Genomic DNA, 25,078 nt, shown 5'->3' with positions numbered 1-25,078 from the left:
TCGATAAACCATTAGCCAGCCTTATTAAAAAGAAGAGAGAGAAGACTCAAATTAATAAAATCATGAATGAGAAAGGAGAGATCACTACCAACACCAAGGAAATACAAATGATTTTAAAAACATATTATGAACAGCTATACGCCAATAAATTAGGCAATCTAGAAGAAATGGACGCATTCCTGGAAAGCCACAAACTACCAAAACTGGAACAGGAAGAAATAGAAAACCTGAACAGGCCAATAACCAGGGAGGAAATTGAAGCAGTCATCAAAAACCTCCCAAGACACAAAAGTCCAGGGCCAGATGGCTTCCCAGGGGAATTCTATCAAACGTTTAAAGAAGAAACCATACCTATTCTACTAAAGCTGTTTGGAAAGATAGAAAGAGATGGAGTACTTCCAAATTCGTTCTATGAGGCCAGGATCACCTTAATTCCAAAACCAGCCAAAGACCCCACCAAAAAGGAGAATTATAGACCAATATCCCTGATGAACATGGATGCAAAAATTCTCAACAAGATACTGGCCAATAGGATCCAACAGTACATTAAGAATATTATTCACCAGACCAAGTAGGATTTATCCCTGGGACACAAGGCTGGTTCAACACTCGTAAAACAATCAATGTGATTCATCATATCAGCAAGAGAAAAACCAAGAACCATATGATCCTCTCATTAGATGCAGAGAAAGCATTTGACAAAATACAGCATCCATTCCTGATCAAAACTCTTCAGAGTGTAGAGATAGAGGGAACATTCCTCAACATCTTAAAAGCCATCTATGAAAAGCCCACAGCAAATATCATTCTCAATGGGGAAGCACTGGGAGCCTTTCCCCTAAGAGCAGGAACAAGACAGGGATGTCCACTCTCACCACTGCTATTCAACATAGTACTGGAAGTCCTAGCCTCAGCAATCAGACAACAAAAAGACATTAAAGGCATTCAAATTGGCAAAGAAGAAGTCAAACTCTCCCTCTTTGCCGATGACATGATACTCTACATAGAAAACGCAAAAGCCTCCACCCCAAGATTGCTAGAACTCATACAGCAATTTGGTAGCTTGGCAGGATACAAACTCAATGCCCAGAAATCAATGGCATTTCTATACACTAACAATGAGACTGAAGAAAGAGAAATTAAGGAGTCAACCCATTTACAATTGCACCCAAAAGCATAAGATACCTAGGAATAAACCTAACCAAAGAGGTAAAGCATCTATACCCTCAAAACTATAGAACACTTCTGAAAGAAATTGAGGAAGACACAAAGAGATGGAAAAATATTCCATGCTCATGGATTGGCAGAATTAATATTGTGAAAATGTCAGTGTTACCCAGGGCAATATACACGTTTAATGCAATCCCTATCAAAATACCATGGACTTTCTTCAGAGAGTTGGAACAAATTATTTTAAGTTTTGTGTGGCATCAGAAAAGACCCCGAATAGCCAGGGGAATTTTAAAAAAGAAAACCATATCTGGGGGCATCACAATGCCAGATTTCAGGTTGTACTACAAAGCTGTGGGCATCAAGACAGTGTGGTACTAGCACCGAAACAGACACATAGATCAATGGAACAGAATAGAGAACCCAGAAGTGGATCCTGAACTTTATGGTCAACTAATATTCGATAAAGGAGGAAAGACTATCCATTGGAAGAAAGACAGTCTCTTCAATAAATGGTGCTGGGAAAATTGGACATCCACATGCAGAAGAATGAAACTAGACCACTCTCTTTCACCATACACAAGGATAAACTCAAAATGGATGAAAGATCTAAATGTGAGACAAGATTCCATCAAAATCCTAGAGAAGAACACAGGCAACACCCTTTTTGAACTGGGCCACAGTAACTTCTTGCAAGATACATCCATGAAGGCAAAAGAAACAAAAGCAAAAATGAACTATTGGGACTTCATCAAGATAAGAAGCTTTTGCACAGCAAAGGATACAGTCAACAAAACTAAAAGACAACCTACAGAATGGGAGAAGATATTTGCAAATGACGTATCAGATAAAGGGCTAGTTTCCAAGATCTATAAAGAACTTATTAAACTCAACAGCAAAGAAACAAACAATCCAATCATGAAATGGGCAAAAGACATGAAGAGAAATCTCACAGAGGAAGACATAGACATAGACATGGCCAACACGCACATGAGAAAATGCTCTGCATCACTTGCCATCAGGGAAATACAAATCAAAACCACAATGAGATACCATCTCACACCAGTGAGAATGGGGACAATTAACAAGGCAGGAAACCACAAATGTTGGAGAGGATGTGGGAAAAAGGGAACCCTCTTACACTGTTGGTGGGAATGTGAACTGGTGCAGCCACTCTGGAAAACTGTGTGGAGGTTCCTTAAAGAGTTAAAAATAGATCTGCCCTACGACCCAGCAATTGCACACTGCTGGGGATTTACCCCAAAGATACAGATGCAATGAAACGCCGGGACACCTGCACCCTGATGTTTCTAGCAGCAATGTCCACAATAGCCAAACTGTGGAAGGAGCCTCAGTGTCCATCGAAAGATGAATGGATAAAGAAGATGCGGTTTATGTATACAATGGAATATTACTCAGCCATTAGAAACGACAAATACCCACCATTTGCTTCAACGTGGATGGAACTGGAGGGTATTATGCTGAGTGAAGGAAGTCGATCGAAGAAGGACAAACATTATATGTTCTCATTCATTTGGGGAATATAAATAATAGTGAAAGAGAATATAAGGGAAGGGAGAAGAAATGTGTGGGAAATATCAGAAAGGGAGACAGAGCATGGAGACTCCTAACTCTGGAAGGCGAACTACGGGTGGTGGAAGGGGAGGAGGGCGGGGGTGGGGGTGAATGGGTGACGGGCACTGGGGGGGCACTTGACGGGATGAGCACTGGGTGTTATTCTGTATGTTGGTAAATTGAACACCAATAAAAAATAAATTTATTAAAAAAAAAGACAAAAAAGTTTTCTGCACAGCAAAGGAAACAGCTCACAGAAGATATTTGCAATGACATATCAGATAAAGAGCTAGTATCCAAGATCTATAAAGAATTTATCACACTCAACACCCAAGAAACAATCCAGTCAAGAAATGGGCAAAAGACATGAACAAACATTTCTTCAAAGAAGATCTATCTACACATGGCCAACAGGCACATGAAAAAATGCTCCACATCACTTGCCATCAGGAAATAACAAATCAAAACCATAATGAGATATCACTTTACACAGGTGAGAATGGTTAAAATTAATACGACAAGAAACAACAAATGACAGCGAGGATGTGGAGAAGGGATGTGCAAGCTGGTATGCCACTCTGGAAAACAGTCTAGAGGTTCCTCAAAGAGTTAAAAATAGAGCTACCTATGACCCAGCAATTGCACTACTGGGTATTTATCCCAAAGATACAGATGTAGTGAAATGATGGGACACCTGCACCTCAATGTTCATAGCAAGAATGTCCACAATAGCCAAACTGTGGAAGGAGCTGAGATAGCTGAAATGTCTTCCAACAGATGAATAGATAAAGAAGATGTATAGAAGTATAGATATAAAGATGTATAGATGTAAAGAAGATATATATATATAGATATATATATGTGAGTGTATATATATATCTATACACACACACACACAATGGAATATTACTCAGTCATCAGAAAGGATGAATACCTACCATTTGCTTCAATATGGATGGAACTCTAGGGTATTATGCTAAGTGTAATAAGTCAATCGGGGAAAGACAATAATCATATGATTTCACTCATATGTGGAATATAAGAAATAATATAAAGCACTATAAGGGAAGTAGGGAAAACTGGGGAAAATTAGAGAGGAAGACAAACTATGAGAGACTCAAATCTGGGAAACAAACTGAGGGTTGCTGAAGGGGAGGTGAGTGGGTGGATGGGGTAACTGAGTGACAGGCATTAAGGAGGGCAGTGATGTGATGAGCATAGGTATTAAAGTACATGTTGGCAAACTGAATTTAAATTTTAAAAATTTTATTTTTTCAAAAGAATTTTTTAAAAAGTACTGAGTAACGGAGCCCTTTCCTACTCATTCTATGAGTTCAGAATTGCCTTGATGCTTAAATCAGAAAATATCTCAAGAAAAAAAACTGATTGCAAATACAATTCCCTTGTGCTGTAATTCCAACAAAATATTAGCAAATTAAATCTAGCAATATATATACAGAATTACCCAAGTGAAGCTAATGTCAGAATGCATGGTTGGGTTAGTATTCAAAAACCAATGAATAAAATACACTCATATTAATTCTTAAAAGGAGAAAACTCATTTGATTAGCTCATAGACACCAAAATAAGACATAGGACAAAATACAACACTAATTCTTGATTTGAGACACTCATCTATCTAGAAATAGAAAAGAACTTCCTCAACATGAGAAGACCATCTGTTTACCAAAAATGTTTGTCTAACATTATATTTTAGTGGTGAAAGTCAGAAAGCTTTCCCTTCCAAAATAAAAATAAAGATCATTTTCAACATTTCTAATCAACACTAGATCCAAGATAAATTCACAAAAGTCAATTGTACTTTCTATACTAGCAATATGTAAACTATAGAAAAACTAGATGAATTACAGAAGAGCTAGAGATATATACCATAGAGATTTGGCATAAGTATGGTTACATAAATAAACAGAAAAGAATCCAGGGATAGACACAAATATATAGTAATTTATTTTCATATGAATGCTAAGGTGGTGCAATGGTGAAGAGACATTTTAACAAATACTGCTAGAAAAATTTGATATTCAAATGGAACATAATGAACCTCAACAAAATCTTCCCAAACACAAAAACACACTCAAGTGGATCATGGACTAAATGCGAATGATAATTGCAAAACTTCCCATAGAAAACACAGGAGAAAATATTCATGACCCTGAGTAGACAAAGATTTCTTAGGACACAAAAAGCATGAAAAAAATGGTCTTCATAAAAAATTTTAAAATGCCTGCTATTCAAAGATGTTAAGCAACCAAATATTATTCAGTCATAAAAAAAAACACAATAAAATCCTGACATTTGTGACAATATGGATGGACTTAGAGGGTATAATGCTAAATGAAATACATCAATCAGAGAAAGACAAATACCAAATGATCTCACTCAAATGTGCAATTTAAGAAACAAATTAACAAAAACAACAAAATGACACACAAAAAATAGAGAAAAATATGTTAGTTGCTACAGGGAAGCAGGCAGAGGAATGAAGAAAACAGATTAAAAGGATTAATAGTACACTTATTTTGACGAGCATCAAGAAATGCAGAGAACTGTTGAATCATTTTACTGTGTACCTGAAACTACTATAGCACTGTATGTTAATATATTTTAAAAGAAAGAAATTGAGAGCAAAGGAAGGGAGTGACTGAGGGAGGAACACAGAAAGGGAGGAACAAAGAAAGGAAGGAAGAAGAAAAGACAGGAAGAAGAATTAAGAGGGAGGCTTGTTCTACCAAATGGCAAAACATAATAGAAAGGCAAAGTGATTAAAACAGTGTGACATGGATACAAGTATATTCAGACCGATATATGTATCACACCCTAATATCATTTCCACCTACCTTGTAATCAAGGAAATGTACAGTATCTGCAGTATGGCTGCAAATACTGAACTGCCTAAAAGTACCACAATCTGGACCTTTTACATTCACTATATTTTCAGAGCTTCACTACCAAGTGAATAATTAAAATCACCATATGTTCAGACTGTAATATAATAGCCTTCCCTTAACATATTACTGATTCTATTGTGAAATAATACTCTAAAGGTACTTGATGGTTGACTGACCCATTAACCTCCAATAAAACATTTATAACATTTCCAAAGGTTAAAGCACAGGTTTGGAAAGATCTTATATATTTAGAACACAAGAAGAGTTCATTTTAGACTCAGCAATAATTTCTGGGAGTACATTTTATACTTGTTCAAAATCCGTCAAACTGTTAACTATATAGTATATTCTTATATGTGTTTCAAACTTGATGTCACTTAGTATAAATATTCTGCACGATACTCAGTCATTTTTAGATATGTAACATTTATGACAAAGAGATGAGCTTAAACAATAAATTCATTAATTAACTTTCCTATTTATCAGACTTACTTCCTCAGTACCACAGTCACACACTTCACCTTCCTCCACTCTGCCATTGCCACAGATTGATGTTGGAGCTGTCTGCATTTGCGGCTTATTCTGAAGACATTTGGCACCCATATTTGAAATGAAATTTTCAAAGTCACTCAAACTGCAACTGCTAAAAGTCTTCACACCACTTGATCGCCTAGAGATGAATCCATACAATGTCATTGGCAGTACACTTCTGAAAGCACAACTCTATATAAATTAATTTCAAAATGTTAAATTTAATAGGTAACAATAAATGTTTATAACCAATGCTTGGGGGTCAAATTTTTTTTGGAGGGGTGAAAATTATTCCTGAGTCGGTCATGTAATTTTAATCACTAGAATACATGACATGTACTCATTCAAATAAAATTAAGTACAATTCAATAGTAAAAATCAAACAAGTGATTAGAAAATAGGCACAGACTTGAATAGATCATTATTTAAAATAATGACCAACACAAAAATGAAAAGGTGTTCAATATCATCAAGGAATTGCAAATCAAAACCACAATAAGATATCACTGCACACCTGTTAAGATGACTATTATCATTAAAAGAAGATCAGATTTGGCAAGGATATGGAGAAATGAGAATCCTTCGTACACTGTTGGCAGGAATGTAAATTGGGGAATTTTCACTGTGGAAAACAGTAGAAGCATTCTTCACAAAATTAAAATAGAACTACCATATGATCCTGCAATCCTGAGTATATATCTGAATTATCTGAGTATATATCTGAATACTGAGTATATATCTGAAATAAATCTCAATGAGATATCTGCACTCCCATGTTCATTGCAGCATTACTCACAGCAGCAGAGATATACAAGCAATATAAATGTCCATTAACAGATGGATTTTTAAAATGTGGTATATACATGCAATGAATATTATTCAGCCTTAAAAAAAGGTAATCCTGCCATATGCAACAACATGGATGAACAATGAGGACATTATGCTAAGTGAAATAAGCCAGTTAACAGGGGACAAATACTGCATGATCTCACATATATATCTCAGATGGTCAAACTCATGGATGCAGAATTTGCACCATGTACAATGGTGGTTGCCAGGGGCTAGGAGTAGGTAGAAATGGGGAGTTAGTTATTCAATGGGCATAAAGCTTCAGTTATTCAATATGAGTATACTTTAGAAAACTGCTGTACAACATGGTACCTATAGTTAACAATCATTTATTGCACATTTAAAATTTTAAGAGAATTCCTATTACCTGCTCCTACCACAATAAAAGAATTAAGAATAGATAACTTTATCCTTATATGCATTACAAACTACATACCTAAGAGAAAATTTTATTTCTGGGCATGACTGTTAGTAAATTATTGTGTATAGAGAAAAATATTTACATATGTATAAAATGCCTTTTGCCTAGAAATGGAGAAAATGCTGTATCTATTTATGTCAACTCTCAGATATAGATCAACAATTCTTCAAATTTCTCTTCTATTCCCTCAGTCTTTCCCCTGATCATTATAAAATTAAGAATCACTCCCTTTGAAAGTTTGAATCTATTTCAATGTGTTTTCAGTATTTGTTCACAGGTTTGTACTATTTATATATAATGTACTATATATATATATATACTATATATATATATGATACTATATATATATCATATTGTATGATAGATGATTCATTAAGTAGTAAGTTGTTTGAGGCAGGAACTTTATCATCTTTATTGTTGATATTACTTATTACAAGCACAGTACTTAGCAAACAATTTTTTATTGATTCTTCATAATAACAAAAAACTTTTTTAAAGATTTATTTATTTATTCATGAGAGACAGAGAGAAAGAGAGGCAGAGACATAGGCAGAAGGAGAAGTAGACTCCTCATAGGGACTCCGATGTGAGACTTGATCCCGGATCCTGGGATCAGGCCCTGAGCCGAAGGTAAATAAATGCTCAACCGCTGAGCCACCCAGTGGTTTCTTTTAACAAAAAACTTTTATTAAATAGACTATACTGTACTTAGTCTTGAGCTTATTCACAGATCTCAGAGAAACGGTATATTAATCAGCATTTTATATCATTATGTCCACATACCACTAATAAAGATAACTTCACAGAATATTTCCCTGAGTTACTTTTAATATGTAGTAAAAGTCTATCAGACAAGGAGGAAATTGACATTTATTGAGCACCTATTATTAGCCAGATATTTTATATACTTGAAAATTTAATCCTCACTACACATCAGGGATGTATGGTCACCAACTTTCTCTAGAAATTGAGCTAAAGTTCGGAAAAGCTAAAACCTCACAAAATTCATTCAGTTTGTAAATCAGCAGGATCAGCATTCACACACAGTTGTTTACGACTACAAGTTCAGGTATTTTTTACCCCAAAATTCTTCTTTGAATATTACATAGTAAAATATTTACTATTAAATATTAATATATTTTTTACTATAAACCATAAGCTTTGATCATCTTAAAAATGAAATTGAAAGGTGTGGAAAATTTTAATTGAAAACTATATTTTGGCTCTGGAAATGATTTTTAGTCAACTATATGTAATCTCTTTTTGCTCCCTAAAACAGCAGTTCTTAAGAACACGTGTTCCCAAAGATTACTTGTAATTAGTTATATGGAGGTTTTTTTCCATTTATTTTGTTGCAATTTTACACTTTGAATTCTAATGCTATATTAGCTTGGTTCCCAAATTGTTTTATAAAAGCTTACCCAGCCTAAGTTCTGGGTTCAGAGACAGAAAAATTAAGTGATAGAAAAAAGTAAAGGTATTTTCCCATTGGAAATGGAAAATGCTCTCTACCATTTTTTTTTTTTTTAGGTTAAGCCTAGCTCTTGACAGCATTTTGAAAAAAAAGTTTATCTTCTCCACTACTTCATTTTCTATTTTCCTTTCAGAGCCTTTCTCTCTTCTACATTTCCCCCCCTAAATTCCATGTTCTCATTATTCTTGTATCTCCTCCTAGGTTTTCCCTACTCCTTAAATAAGAGATAAAGAAGATGTGGTTTATGTATACAATGGAATATTACTCAGCTATTAGAAATGACAAATACCCACCATTTGCTTCAACGTGGATGGAACTGGAGGGTATTATGCTGAGTGAAGTAAGTCAGTCGGAGAAGGACAAACATTATATGTTCTCATTCATTTGGGGAATATAAATAATAGTGAAAGGGAAAATAAGGGAAGGGAGAAGAAATGTGTGGGAAATATCAGAAAGGGAGACAGAACGTAAAGACTGCTAACTCTGGGAAACGAACTAGGGGTGGTAGAAGGGGAGGAGGGCGGGGGGTGGGAGTGAATGGGTGACGGGCACTGGGTGTTATTCTGTATGTTAGTAAATTGAACACCAATAAAAATAAAAAATAAAAAAATAAAAAAATAAAAAAAAATAAAAAGAAAAAAAAAATTAAAAAAAAAAGAGATAACAGCACAATGATAAATAACTTTGATGTAACTTTATTACGTCTCCACAAATAATGTATAATGTACAATGTAGCTATCATGATCTCATTTTTTCAGATGAGAAAACTAAGAGAAAAAGTAACAAACAAGTGGAAGATTCTAAAGCCCATGTTCCCCCTCAATGTATTTCATTCTGAAAAATGGTATATCTTCCTCTTTAAGAAAAAAGAGAGAGATTTTATTTATTTATTCACGAGACCGAGAGAGAGAGGCAGGGACATAGGCAGGAGAAGCAGGCTCCCTGCAGGGAGCCTGATGCCAGACTCAATCCTGGGACCCCAGGATCATGCCCTGAGCCAAAGGCAGACAGTCAACCACTGAGCCACCCAGGAGTCCCATATATCCTCTTTTTCAATCAAACTTCCATACTTTAATGAAATTGGTCTTAGCAAGGAATGAAAAAAAGCAATATTAATAAAATAATTCAATTTCATTAAATAACTGATAACCTCATGTTCCTTCCAAATATTTTTGCCTTGTTGTAAAATGATGCAGCCAGACAGGAGAGCAAATCTTGCCTTGAGTTTTCCCTAGCTTTCTACATTAATAGCTCTTGCCATGTTCTATGCCCCTTTCCTCTATCCACTTTTGAATTCATTTGTGTGTGCAGACTATCCTAAAAGTGAGAGTTTAAGACACAAGCAACCCACATTTAAAAAGCAGATATAAATTAGAGCATCAAAATAATATACCATAGGATTGCTGAATTATTAGAATTTTGTTCAAATGTATGCTAATGTTCTCTTGCTACATGCTACAAGTTAGTTCTAATGATTAACTGTCTTCTATACGAAGTCAGTATGGAGGGACACCTGAGTGGCTCAGCAGTTAAGCACCTGCCTTCAGCCCAGGGCGTGATCCTGGAGTCCCGGGATCAAGTCCCAAATCAAGCTCCCTGCATGGAGCCTGCTTCTCTCCCTGCCTATGTCTCTGCCTCTCTCTCTTTCTGTGTCTCTCATGAATAAATAAATAAAATCTTAAAAAGAAAAAAAAAGCAGCATGGAATACAGAAAATACCAAAGCTCTGGGTTAGAAAAATTTGTTAACTAGTACCAACTTTGTGACTTAGGAGGTTTTAAATGAAGTTATTTAACTCTCAGTTTTCTCATCTACAAAACAGGGATAACAATACCTATCCACTTCATAGGACTGTTGTGAGGATTAAATATTTTTTAAAAAGAGCCTAATTGAACTCTCTCTAGCTTATTTTAGGTGCCCAATAAAATCATCGGTAACATTACTTGACAACAGGTGAGGTTTGGCCATTAATTAACTATGTATCCAATATAGAGTCATTTAGGCTTACTGTACTCCAGAGACTTTAAAAGACACACACATTAAATAGAAATAATAATATTTTCTTACTTACAGTCATCCTTTAAAAATTACATAAAATCATGTATGAGATATATTGTGGAAATACAAAATTTTGTAAAAGTAAGGTAACGCTTCCCCCTATACACAAGAGTTTTATAAGAAATTAAGAATATGTATAAAACATTTTAAATATTATAAAGCACCAGACAAATCTAAAAGTTTATTAACACAGATTCTAAAGTCAGAATGCCTGGGTTCAAAATTCAGGTTTACTACAAACTAGCTACCTGATCATGGATAATTATCTTTTGTGTAACAATTTCTAATCTATACAAATGGAAATTATGAGACTTCCATACAGAGATATTGTGAAAGTCAAGTGAGTTAATATATGAAATTGTTTGGGAAGAATTCTAACACATAGTAAATATAAGGTATATATGATATTATTTTTTTTCATTTGTTTTTATTGAACTTTGATTGGCCAACATATAGTATAACACCCAGTGCTTATCCCATCAAGTACCCTCCTCAGTGATTGTCACCCAGTTACCCAATCCCCCACGAACCTCCTCTTCCACAACCCATTGTTCGTTTTCCCAGAGTTAGGAGTCTTTCATGGTTTGTCTCCCTAATTTTTCCAACTCAGTCCCCTCCTTTCCCTTATAATCCATTTCACTATTTCTTATATACCCATATGAGTGAAACCACATGATGATTGTCCTTCTCTGGTTGACTTACTTCACTCAGCATAATACCCTCCAGTTCCACCCATGTTGAAGCAAATCGTGGGTATTCATCCTTTTTGATGGCTAAGTAATATTCCATTGTGTGTGTGTGTGTGTGTGTGTGTGTGTGTGTGTGTATCACATCTTCTTTATCCATTCATCTGTCAAAGGACACTGTGGCTCCTTCCACAGTTTGGCTATTGTGGACATTGCTGCTATGAGCATTGGGGTGCAGGTGTCCTGGCCTTCCACTACATCTGTATCTTTGGGGTAAAAATACCCACTAGCACAATTGCTAGGTCATAGGGTAGCTCTATTTTTAACTCTTTGAGGAACCTCCACACAGTTTTCCAGAGTGGCTGCACCAGTGCACATTCCCACCAACAGTGCAAGAGGGTCCCCCTTTCTCCACATCCTCTCCAACATTTGTTGTTTCTTGCCTTGTTAAATTTTCACCATTCTCACTGGTGTGAGGTGGTATCTCATTGTGGCTTTGATTATATTTCCCTAACAGCAAGTGATGTGAGGCATTTTCTCATGTGCTTGTTGGCCATGTCTATGTCTTCTTTAGTGAAATTTCTATTCATGTCTTTTGCCCATTTCATGATTGGATTGTTTGTTTCTTTGCTGTTGAGTTTAATAAGTTCTTTATAGATCTAGGATACTAGCCCTTTATCTGATATGTCATCTGCAAATATCTTTATCCATTCTGTAAGTTATCTTTTGGTTTTGTTGACTGTTTATTTTGCTGTGCAGAAGCTTTTTATCCTGATTAAGACCCAATAGTTCATTTTTGCTGTTCTTTCCCTTGCCTTCATGATGTATTTTGCATGAAGTTACTGTGGCCAAGTTCAAAAAGGTTGTTGCCTGTGTTCTCCTCTAGGATTTTGATGGATTCTTGTCTAACATTTAAATCTTTCATCATTTTGAGTTTATCTTTGTGTATGGTGTAAGAGAATGATCTAGTTTCATTCTTCTACATGTGGCTGTACAATTTTTCCAACACCATTTATTGAAGAGACTTTCTTTTTTCTAGTGGATAGTCTTTCCTGCTTTGTCAAATATTAGCTGACCATATAGTTGAGGGCTCATTTCTGGTTCTCTGTTCCATTGATCTATGTGTCTATTTTTGTGCCAGTACCACACTGTCTTGATGATTACTGCCTTGTAATACAGCTTGAAACCTGGCATTGTGATGCCCCCAGCATTGGTTTTCTATTTCAACACTCCTCTGGCTATTTGGGGTCTTTTCTGATTCCATACAAACCTTAAGATTATTTGTTCCAATTTTTTGAAGAAGGTCCATGGTATTTTGATAGGGCTTCCACTGAATGTGTAAATTGCCCTGGGTAGCATTGACATTTTCACAGTATTTATTCTTTCAATCCATAAGCAGGGAATGTTTTCCCATCTCTTTGTGTCTTCCTCAATTTCTTTCAGAAGTGTTCTGCAGTTTTTATTCCTAGGTATCTTATGCTTTTGGGTGCAATTGTAAATGGGATTGACTCCTTAATTTCTCTTTCTTCAGTCTCATTTTTAGTATGCAGAAATGCCACTGATTTCTGGGCATTGATTTTGTAACCTGCCACATTGCTGAATTGCTGTATGAGTTCTAGCAATCTTTAGGTGGAATATTTTGGATTTTCTATATACAGTATTACATCATCTGTGAAGAGGGAGGGTTTGACTTCTTCTTTGCCAATTTGAATGCCTTTTATTTCTTTTTGTTTTCTGATTGTTGAGGCTAGGACTTCTAGTACTATGTTGAATAGCAGTGGTGAGAGTGGACATACCTGTTTTGTTTCTGATCTTAGGGGAAAGGCTCTCAGTTTTTCCCCATTGAGAATGATATTTGCTGTGGGCTTTTCGTAAATGACTTTTAAGATATTGAGGAATGTTCCCGCTATCTCTACACTTTGAAGAGTTTTAATCAGGAATGGATGCTGTATTTTGTCAAATGCTTTCTCTGTATCTATTGAAAAGATCATATGGTTCTTGTTTTTTCTCTTGTTGATGTGATCTATCACATTGATTGTTTTATGAATGCTGAACTGCCCTTGCATCCCAGGAATAAACCCCACTTGGTCATGGTGAATAATCTTCTTAATGTACTGCTGGATCCTATTAGCTAGTATCTTGGTGAGAATTTTTGCATCTGTGTTCGTGAGGGATGTTGGTCTATAATTCTTTTCGGTGGGGTCTTTCTCTGGTTTTGGAATCAAGGTAATGCTGGCTTCATAAAATGAATGTGGAAGTATTCTCTCCCTTTCTATCCTTTGAAACAGTTTTAGTAGAATAGGTATTATGTCTTCTTAAATGTATGACAGAATTCCACTGGGAAGACATCTGGCCCTGGACTTTTGTGTCTTGGGAGGTTTTTGATGACTGCTTCAATTTCCTCCCTGGCTATTGGCCTGTTCAGGTTTTCTATTTCTTCCTGTTCAAGTTTTGGTAATTTGTGGTTTCACAGAAATGCATCCATATCTTCTAGATTGCTTAATTTGCTGGCATATAGCTGCTCATTACACATTTTTACAATTGTATTTCCTTGGTATTGGTTGTGATCTCTCCTCTTTCATTCATGATTTTATTAATTTGAGTCTTAATAAGGCTGGCTAGGGGTTTATCTATCTCATTATTCTTTCAAAGAACCAACTCCTGTTTTTGTTGATCTGTTCTGCAGTTCTTCTAGTCTTTATTTCATTGAGTTCTGATCAAATCATTATTATGTCTCTTCTTCTGCTTGGTGGAGGTTTTAGTTGCTGTTCTTTCTCCAGTTCCTTTAGGTGCAAGGTTAGCTTGTGTATTTGAGTTTTTTCCAATATTTTGAGACATGCTTGTATTGCAATGTATTTCCCTCTTACGACTGCTTTTGCTGTATCCCAGAGATTCTGAATGCTTGTATCTTCATTTTATTATTCAATTATTCAAGTTTCCATGAATCTTTTTAATTCTTCTCTAATTTCCTGGCTGACTCATTCATCTTTTAATAGGATGCTCTTTAACTTCCATGTGTTTGAGTTTCTTCCAAATTTCTTCTTGTGATTGAGTTCTAGTTTCAAAGCATTTGGTCTGAAAATATGCAGGGGACAATTCCAATCTTTTGCTATCAGTTGAGACCAGCATGTGGTCTATTCTGGAGAAAGTTCCATGTGCCTTGAGAAGAATGTGTATTCAGTTGCATTCAGATGGAAAGTTCTGTATATATCTGTGAAATCTATGTGGTCCAGTGGATCACTTAAGGCCTTTGTTTCTTTGGTGATGTTCTGCTTAGAAGACCTGTCATTTGCTGAAAGTGCCATGTTGATGTTTCCCACTATTATTATATTATTATCCAAGTCTCTCTCTACTTTGGTTATTAATTGATTGATATACTTGGCAGCTCCCACATTAGGGGCATAAATATTCACGACTGTTAGGTCTTCTTGTTGGATGAACCCTTTAAGTATGATATAGTGTCCCTCTTCATCTCTTACTACAGTTTTGGGATAAACTTTAATTTATCTGATTTGAGGATTGCTACCCCAGCCTTCTTTTGAGGTCCATTTGAATGGTGGATGGTTCTCCACCCCTTCATTTTCAGGCTGGAGGTGTCCTTAGGTCTAAAATGAGTCTCTTATAGACAGCATATAGATGGGTCTTGCTCGTTTATCCAGTCTGATACTCTGGGGCTTTTGATGAGATCATTTGGCCTATTCATGTTCAGAGCAACTATTGAAAGATATGAATTTTGTGTCACTGTATTACCAATTCATTCCGTTTTGTGGATTGTTTCTTTGCACTCCCTCTTTCTTTTATAGAGTGCCCCTTAATCTTTCTTGAAGAGCCAGTTTGGTGGTCACATATTCTTTCAGTTTCTGCCTGTCCTGGAAGCTCTTTATCTCTCCTTTGTTCTGAATGACAGCCTTGGTGGATAAAGTATTCTTGGCTGCAGTTTCTTTTCATTTAGTACCCTGTATATATCATGCCATTCCTTCTGGCCTACCATGTCTCTGTGGAGAGGTCTGCTGTTAATCTGATATTTCTCCCCATATATGTTAATAATCTCTTGTCTCATGCTGCTTTAAGAATTTTCTCTTTATCTTTGAAATTTGCAAGTTTCACTACTACATGTCAAGGTGTTGAACAGTTTTTATTGATTTTCTGGGGGGGGGGGTCCTATCTTTTGGATCTGAATGCCTGTTTCCTTCCCCAGATTTGGGAAGTTCTCAGCTATGATTTGCTCAATTATACTTTGTGGTTCTCTCTCTCTCTCTCTCTCTCTCTCTCTCTCTCTCAGCTTCTTCTGGAATCCCAATCATATATTCTTCCTTCTCAAGCTATCATTTATTTCCCTAAGCCTTTCCTCATGGGCTCTTAATTGTGTTTCTCTTTTTTCCTGTTTCCTTCTGTACTATCAACATGTCTTCTATGTCACTCTTCCACTTCATTAACCCTAGCAGTTAGAACATCCAGATTGGATTGCATCTCATTTAATCTATTTTTAATTTCGGTCTGATTAATCTCAATTCTGCAGTAACAAAGTGTTTAGAGTCTTTTATGCTTTTTTCCAGAGCCACCAGTAGCTTTATAATTGTACATCTGAATTTAATTTCTGACATTGTATTTAAATCCAAATTCTGACATTGTATTTATATCCAAATTCTATAACTCTGTCAGAGACCAGAAAATAAAAGAAAAAGAATAGAACAAAATAAAACAAAAGGACCACTAAAGTAAAAAACAAATTTTGAAACAAAGTAGTGAAAATAAAAATGTGAGAAACCAAAAATAAAGAAAAGAGCAAAAAGTAAGAGGAAAGAGAGAAAAAAATAAAGTGGGAGGGATGGTGGTGGTGAGGAAGTGGTAGTGGAGAGAGAATGTGGTCTAAATGAGGTGTCCTAGAGGGTGATCCTCTTGGTTCTGAGTATATTTTGTTCTGTATGTTAAAAGATGCTCAATCCCAAATTGATATAAACCAGCAATACTTATAGAAAGCCCCAACATTGACTACCAAAACATGTAAACAAGATAAAAGAGGGGGGGCAGAATGGGAAGAGAGACTGTAATCTCACAGAATAAACCAACATGGTGTTCCACTTTGTTCTGGGTGTATGTTGGTCATGTTTTAGAAGGTACTAACTTCCACCATTGTAATACAAAATGAGGCAGAAAAAAACAAAAACCCATGTCTCATATATCTACCAAAATTAAACTGAATATGTTGAAAGGAATCCAGAAGTGAAAAGTATACCTAAGACATGTAATTGTACAAATATGAAAGTCAAAAAGGAAAAAAACCTTAAAAAATGAAGAGCTGGTAAAATATATTGTAGTTAAGGTGAGAAGAGAAAAAATATTGGAAATTTTTAGTCTGATAAAAAAAAAAACAAGTCGTAATGGAAAAAGAAAAAAAAAAGGATGCTCTAGTTCTATATACTAATTTCCCTCAGTCCTGGAGTTTCCAGCGCTGCCTGGTCAATAAACTTGTTCTTCCCCTGTTCTTCCAGCTGGTCTTCTGGGGGAGGGGCCTGCTGTCCTGATTCTCAGTTGTCTGTGCCTGGGTGGGGATGCCCTGCCCCTTGACAGGTACCAGGCTTCATATGAGCTGTTCATCCCATGAGCCCTTTGTTCCCTAAATGCCCCACCTCACCCAGTCACAAGGTGAAACAAAGAGGAAAAACAAATCTGGCAGCGGCCAGATCTCCAGCTCTAGAGTCGAGGTCCCCGTGAGTTAACTAACCGCAGCTCCCAGTTCACACTGACCTAGATGCTTCCAGGGGCAGGTGCTGGTGCACTGATCTGCACAGCTTACGGGGGCGCACCCAGCAGCAGGAGAGTTCTCACTTTCCTGTGCCCTCCCCACTTCCACCTGTCCCAGGGGCAATGCAGGATTGCCAGATGTGCTCCATCTCTTTACCAATACTGGACCTCAGTTTGTGGTTAGCTTCCCCTTGGGGCCCCTCCTCTTATACTGACTCTGGGAATCTTGAGGCTTCACTGCCCCTCCTCTGTTACTGCCCGATTTCCCTGCTAAGCACTTTTCTGTCAGGGAAAGCTCCAGTGCAGATTTTTAAAGCTCCCATTTCTCCAGGGCTGAGTTTTCCTGCCCCACAGGCTTTCCCAGCTCTGCTTTAGCCCAGCTAGTCACGTTTCCCCTCCTCCACTTTATTCTTTTTTTCTTTTTCTGCCTTCCTACCTTGTTAGAAGTGAAAACTTTTCTCTCTGTAGCATTCCAGCTGTTTTCTCTTTAAATCTCAGGTCAAATTTGTAGGTGTTCAGGATGTTTCGAAAATTATCTAGGTAAGTTAGTGGAATCAGGTGAGTTGAAGACTCCTACCCTTCTGCTATCTTGTCCCTCCCTCCCTATATATGATATACTTATTATCATTAGTAGTGGATTCTGGGTGACCTACATGAAATATTTCATAGCATATTTGAAAATAATTGGCCAAATGGACAATAGTCACAGTTTTTTTTTTCTTTTTTTTGTCCCGCGCGGCCGCGCCCTTTCGGAGGAGGGTGAACAGCCAGTGTGGGTCCCAGGCTCAGGGCATAGGAGTCCTCCCCTCTGGGACTGAGCCTGTTAGAGAACCTAGAGTGGAAGAAGGCGGTGACCGCTCGCCTTTGGGGATTATGGGGGTGCGCCTGGGGCTTGGGGCGCACCGTTCTGGGGAAAACGGAAAACTTCAGCGCTGTCCCTAGGCGGAGATCGCTTTGGAGAGCCTGGGATCAGTAGAAGTGTCGGCGCCACGGGGTGGAACCTGGGCCCCCCACCCCATTTGAATTCTCAAATTCTTCATATATCTATATACATTGTATATTTGATTTAATAAACATTATAACATATACTTTATTATATATTTAACTTAATAAAACTATATCTTATGTGTGCAAAAACATGTATATACATATAAAATATTGTTTTATATATACATTTAGATCTAATTTGTAATGAAATATGTATTTATATAAATATGTATGTTAGAGTTTGAGCTGTATGAAAAGAGCATATTTTCAAAAATTAATGCCTAATTTTCACTTTTAACTTTTCATTTTTCTTCAATTATGAATAGGTCACACTTAACACAGTCTTTTTGATGTGGGAAACAAAAGCAAAAGAAACTTAAATTAAAATCTTACAGCTTGCAGCCCACTAATAGATCCCTGAAACATGCAGAGCATGATCTTCTTCAAGGAACTTGTGGCTACCTTATTACCTTTATGTTCAAAAGCAACCTTATCTCCAGATCCCTTGGAGACTTGCTCTATCCCTCACCCTCACTAATTAAAAAGTTTACAATCCGTCACTCCTCACAATCCCAATATAGCTATTTCTGCCCACAGGTCCTGTCCCATGAATAGGGAAGGGGTTTGGAAATAGATAGGAGGCCTCTGACTCCCCTTCCCAGGCTCTGGGATTATTCCTGGCAGGTGGTGATGCTGACACAGAGCTGCACAAGAGATAAGGTGACAAACCAAGATTGCACAAGGATCTCAAGGCCAAAAGCTCCCCAGTCAGTTCTCAATAAAAGACCCACTAAAAGTCCTCAATGGCAACCCATTCAGGATCCTTCTGAGTCTAGAGAGCTTTTTCTTTCCTTTCTGTTCTCTTAATAAACTTTCAGTTCACTTCACCCTTTTGTGTCTGCAAGATTCATTCTTCAACTCCGTGAGATAAGAACCCTGCAATCGTGTGACATCTTCGCACAAATAGAAAAATGTAGAACACTACATTAAGTTAAGATGGCAGAGGAGTAGGGGGCCCTAAGCTTGCCTCATCCCTCAAACACAGCTAAATTATCAAATTCAGAACACCAAGAAATAAATCTGAGGTCTGACAGAACAAAACTGCAAGTCTACAAGTAGAAAAGCAACCATCTCTGGAAGATAGGAGGTACAGAGAGTTGATGTGGGGGGAGATAATAATTGTGTGTACTGCAGAAGGGAGAGAGTCCTGCTTGCAGGAACTACTACAAAAAATTATAAGCAGTGGAGCACAAAATCTGAAATTTGAGATGTTTACCATTTCCAAGGTTGTGCCTGGCTTAAAGGTGCTTAGACGGAGAAGTAGGGCAGAAACCCAGGAGTGGACAGCATGGTCTGAGGATTCATTCCCTGGGTTATAAGAACAGGTGGCACGGGAGTCCTACACTGTTTTCAGGCATAGGAGCAGGGTCTCTGGCAGAGGGCAGCAAGCCTAAGTGCCCACTCTCTGCTCCAAGTTGCCATAAACTCTGAACTGCTGCAGCAAGCATGCCTCCCCAGAGGATGAGTGCAGGTCCACACCAGAGGAGTCCCTAAAATTTGGAGCTTTGAAACCCAGTCACACACCAGAGATAAAATAGCTCAGACACAGGCAGGGTGAAGGCAGGGATCTGAGGGAAGCCAAGCACACAAGGCTGATTGTTCTTCTGTGAGGGCTTCCTAAAGAGTAGGGAGCATGAAATCTCAGCACTGGGGCTAGAGACTGGGGCAGGGGCAGCCATTTTCATTCTGCCCATGAGCTCTGAAAGCCTTCAGAGAGCAAAACAGAGCCACCTAGTGGAGGCCAGAGCTATACACACACACACACACACACACACACACACACACACACACACTCTGGAGAGGCATTCCCACTAGGGCAAGTCCACCTGAGAACCACGGCAATAGGCTCCTCCCCAGAAAACCAGCACACTTTGCAATCACCAAGTCTACTGATCATAGAGTGCTACAGAGCTTCAGCTCTAAGGGAAATAGGATCTAGCTTCCTTTTTATTTTTATTTTTTATTATTTTTTTCATTTTTAATTCCTCTTTTATTTTTTATTGTTTTTAAATTCTTTCATATGTATTTTGTATTTTTATATTTTTTGTTTATTTATTTATTTTTGATCAAGCTTTTTCTAACAAGTAGACCAAAGCATACCTAAGAAATAATTTTTTGTGTTGTTTTGGGTTTTTTTTTCTTTTCCTACTTTTCTCTTCTGGACAAAATGACAAAATTCACCCCAAAAGAAAGAACAGGAAGTAGAACTTATGGTCAGATATTTTAATCCAGATATAAATAAGATTTCTGAACTAGAGAGTATCAGGATATATTCAATGTGTTGATTGGGAAACATGTGCAGCCAAGAATACTTTATCCAGCAAGGTTGTCATTAGAATAAAAGGAGGGATATAGAGTTTCCCAGACAAACAAAAACTAAAGGAGTTCATGACCACTAAACCATCCCTGTAAGAAATATGACAGGGGACACTTTGAATGACCGTAAGCAACAAAGACTAGAAAGGACCAGAGAACATCACCAGAAACACCAACTCTATAGGTAACACAATGGCACTAAACTCACATCTTTCAATAATCACTCTGAATGCAAATGGACTAAATGCTCAAGTCAGAAGACTTGATTAAAAGGATGGATTAAAACACACACACACACACAAAGCAAACAAAAACAAAAAAACCCCAAAGATCCAACTATATGCTCCCTACAAGAGACTCGTTTTAGACCTAAAGACACCAGCAGATTGAAAATGGGAGATGGAGAACCATCCATCATGCAAAGGACATCAAAAGAAAGCCAGGAGGAGTTAAGGCGGTAGAGAAATAGGGGGACGCTGGACTTTGCTTGTTCCTCAAACAGAGCTGTATGAGGTCAGATCACTTAGAACACCCAGAAAATTGATCTGAGGATTGGAAAAAGGATCTCAACAGCTGGAAGGAGACAGCTGTCAGCTGTGAGGTGCATGGAAGTGAATTGGGGGAGAGAAAAATTGCCTTGCCACAAAGGCAAGGGAACCCTTTTCAAGCAAGAGAGAGAGAAGGAGTTAAGAGTGTGGCCTTGGGTTTCACACAAGAAGAAAACTTCACAGACCACAGGCTAGGGGGCCAGGGGAACAGAGGGTAGTAGAGTTTTTGCAAACAGTATGTGGAGCTCAGTCTCTCTGGTTTTGAAAGTGTATGACTTTTGCCAGAGCAGAACTATGGCATATGCTTCAGGGGGAGAAGGAGGGTGCTGGCCAGAGAGTACACAAAGTGGTTTAGGGGTTTCCTAGGTCGCTTTGGGAGAGATTGTTCCCCTTTCTGGAGCACATTTGGAAAAGGGTATATTGCCTGTCCCACAGATGCCAGCAAACAGCCTTTCATCTGCAGGGGACAAAGGCACATGCAGAGGGTAGATAACCTGGTCTCTGCTTTTCCTGGTGCCACACCATAAATTCTGTGCACCGTGCAAATGTGGGACTGTTTTTTCAGGGAAAAAAGGCACTAATCAGAGTACAGTGAGGCTCTAATTTGAAGAAAGGAGCAGATCCGTGTAATGCTGGCTCCTTTAAGATTTGGAGTTTTGAATCCCAGCTGAATGCCAAAAATAAAACACAGGAAAGTTGTTTTGCCAGGTGGACTAATGACCCTCGCTTTTCTGTGAGGGTTTCCTGAATAATGGGATGTGTGAAATATCATTTCCGGGTATGAGAAAGTAGGGTAGCACCATTTCACCTTCCCCACCAACACAGTTGCACTTCAGAGAACAATTCAGCAGCCCCCCGTGGAAGTAGAAGCCACTTACAGCAAAACCTGCCCCCCCCTGTGCTTGGCAAATACATTTTCACTGGGACAGGACTGACTGAGCCAGCACAGCAGGCCTCTGCCCCAGAAGAGCAACACAGACAGGACACCACATGGACCAATTCTACTGATCCTACAGTGCTTCAAAGCATCCCCTTCAATTCTGGCTGAAATAGGACCAGGCTGTGGGTTTGGTTTTATTTTTCCTTTTTCTTATTCCTCCCCCCCACCCCCTTCTTTCTTTTCTTTCTTTGGAATCAGGCTCATAGTTCTTTGTTTGTGACCACTAAACCAGCTCTCCAAAAAATATTACAGGAGACCCTTTGAACAGGAAAAAGAGACCAAAAGTAACAAAGTCTAGAAGGAACAGAGAAAATAGAAAGGAATAGTGACTTTACAGGTAATATAATACCACTAAATCCACATCTTTCAACAATTACTCTGAATGTAAATGGACTAAATGTTCCAAATAAAACACATAAGGTATCAGAATGGATTTAAAAAAAAAAAAAAAAACCCATTGATAACCTGCTTACAAGAGACTTTTTTTTTTTTTTTTTTTTGGATTCCTAGTGTCAACTGTTTGCTCAGGGCTGAGTGTCTCGTCGCCCTAAAACACCAACAGCACTGCACTCTTGGCTAGCCAACGTCCTCCCCTTAGGGGACCCCTCCAGGGAGTCCCCTGGGGCCTGCGTTCTCAGTTCTCCACCTGAGCTGCGGCCCATTCCTGCCAAAGCCCTCCGCAGGGGACCCCCCTCCACGCTTCCTGCTTTAGCACCAGGCTCCGAGAACTCTGCATAGACAAGCAAAGGGAGAGGTCACGTGTATCCTGAAGCGGGTGGAGGCAGCATCGGCAATTGAAGGAAACCTCGTGGAACACGAAGAGACTCATTTTAGACCTCAAAACACCTCCAGATTGAAAATGAGGAGGTGGGAAACCATTTATCATGCTAATGGACATCGAAGAAAGCTAGAATACCCATATTTTTATCAGACAAACTAGATTTTAAACCACAGACTGTAATAAGAGATGAAGAAGGGCACTATATAATAATAAAGGGGTTATCCAACAAGAAGATCTAACAATTGTAAATATTTATGCCTCCAACTTGGGAGCAGCCAAATATATAATTCAATTAATAACAAACTTAAAGAAACTCACTGATAATAATACAATATGACTGGGGGACTTTAACACCCCACTCACAGCAATGCACAGATAATTTAAAGATCAAGATCTAAGGGAAGAATTGAAAACAAGGTCTTTAAATGACTCACTGAACCAGATGAACTTAACAGATTTTTTCAGAGAACTTCATCCTAAAGCAGCAGAATACATATTCTTTTCGAGTGCACATGGAATATTCTCTAGAATGGATCACATCCTGGGCCACAAGTCAGGCCTCAACCAGTACAAAAAGACTGAAATCATACCATGCACATTTTCAGACCACAAAGCAATGAAATCTGAAGTCAACTACAAGAAAAAATTTGGAAGGACCACAAGTACATGGAGGTTAAAGAAAATCCTACTAAAGAATGAATGGGTCTATCAGGAAATTAAAGAAGTATTTAAAAAATACATGGAAACAAATTAAAATAAAAACATGAGAGTCTAAAGCCTCTGGGATGTAACAAAGTGGTCCTAAGGAGGAATATATAACACTATAGGCCATCCTCAAGAAGCAACAAGAAAAGGCTCAAATACACAACCTAACTTTTCACCTACAGGACTTAGAAAAGAATCAGAAAATGAAGCCTCAATTCAGCAGGAGAGGGGAAATAATAAAGATTAGAGCAGAAATAAATGATACAGGGAAAAAAAAAAAACAGAACAGAGCAATGAAACCAGGAGCTGGTTCTCTGAAAGAATTAACAAGCTCAATAAACCCCAGCCAGGCTTATCAAAAAGAAAAGAGAAAGGACCTAAGTAAATAAAATCATAAATGAAAGAGGAAAGATCACAATCAACACCACAGAAATAAAAAGGATTATAAGAGAATATTATCAGCAATTATATGCCAACAAAACAGGCAATCAGGAAGAAATGGATAAATTCCTAGAAACATATCAACTATCAAAACTGAAACAAGAAGAAATAGAAAACCTGAACAGACTCATGACCAGCAAGGAAATTGAATCAATAATCAAAAATCTACCAACAAACAGGAGTCCAGGGCCAGATGGCTTCCCAGGGGAATTCTACCAAACATTTAAAGAAGAATTAATACCTATTCTTCTGAAACTGTTCACCAAAAAAAGAGACGGAAGGAAAACTTCAAAACTTATCCTATGAGGCCAGTATTACCTTGATACCAAAACCAGAGAAAAACACTACTAAAAAGGAGAATTACAGATGAATGTCCCTAATATTTAACAAGGATGCAAAAATTCTCAATAAAATACTAGCAAATCAAATTCCACAGTACATTAAAAAGATTATTCACCACAACTACATGAGATTTTTTCATGGGCTTCAAGGGTGGCTCATCATTCACAAATCAATCAATGTTAATACACCACATTAATAAAAGAAAGAGTAAGAACCATATGATCCTCTTAATAGATGCAGAAAAAGCATTTGACAAAATACAGCATTGTTTCTTAATAAAAACCCTCAACAAAGTAGAGATCAAAGAAACATACCTTAACATTATTAAAGCCATGTACAAAAACCCACAGCTAATATCATCCTCAATGGGTAAAACTAAGAGCATTTCCCCTAAGGTCAATAACAACAGAGGGTTGTCCACTCTCACCACCATTGTTCAACAAAGTACTAGAAGTCCTAGCCTCAGCAATCAAACAAAAAGAAATAAAGGCATCCAAATCAACAAACAAGAAGAAAACTTTTACTCTATGCATACAACGAT

The 25,078-nt window shown here is 37.6% G+C and overlaps 1 protein-coding gene across 12 annotated transcripts in view; it reads right to left on the bottom strand.

Annotated features, from left to right (window-relative positions):
• ADAM32 (ADAM metallopeptidase domain 32) overlaps positions 1-25,078 on the bottom strand; it is a 188,978-nt gene that overhangs the window by 90,426 nt on the left and 73,474 nt on the right. For all 12 annotated transcript variants that reach the window (XR_012007696.1, XR_012007693.1, XR_012007695.1 and 9 more), the window contains one exon: positions 6,147-6,324. Coding sequence is in view for 8 of the 12 variants with exons in the window: in XM_072776543.1 (XP_072632644.1) it covers positions 6,147-6,324 (178 nt within the window). In the remaining 4 variants the exon portion in view is untranslated. The remainder of the gene's footprint in view (positions 1-6,146; positions 6,325-25,078) is intronic.

This window comes from Canis lupus, chromosome 15 (genome assembly GCF_048164855.1).
Source record: "Canis lupus baileyi chromosome 15, mCanLup2.hap1, whole genome shotgun sequence".
Taxonomy (NCBI): domain Eukaryota; kingdom Metazoa; phylum Chordata; class Mammalia; order Carnivora; family Canidae; genus Canis; species Canis lupus.
The sequence above is the reverse complement of the archived record's forward strand: the minus strand, read 5'-3'. Positions and strand labels throughout refer to the sequence as shown.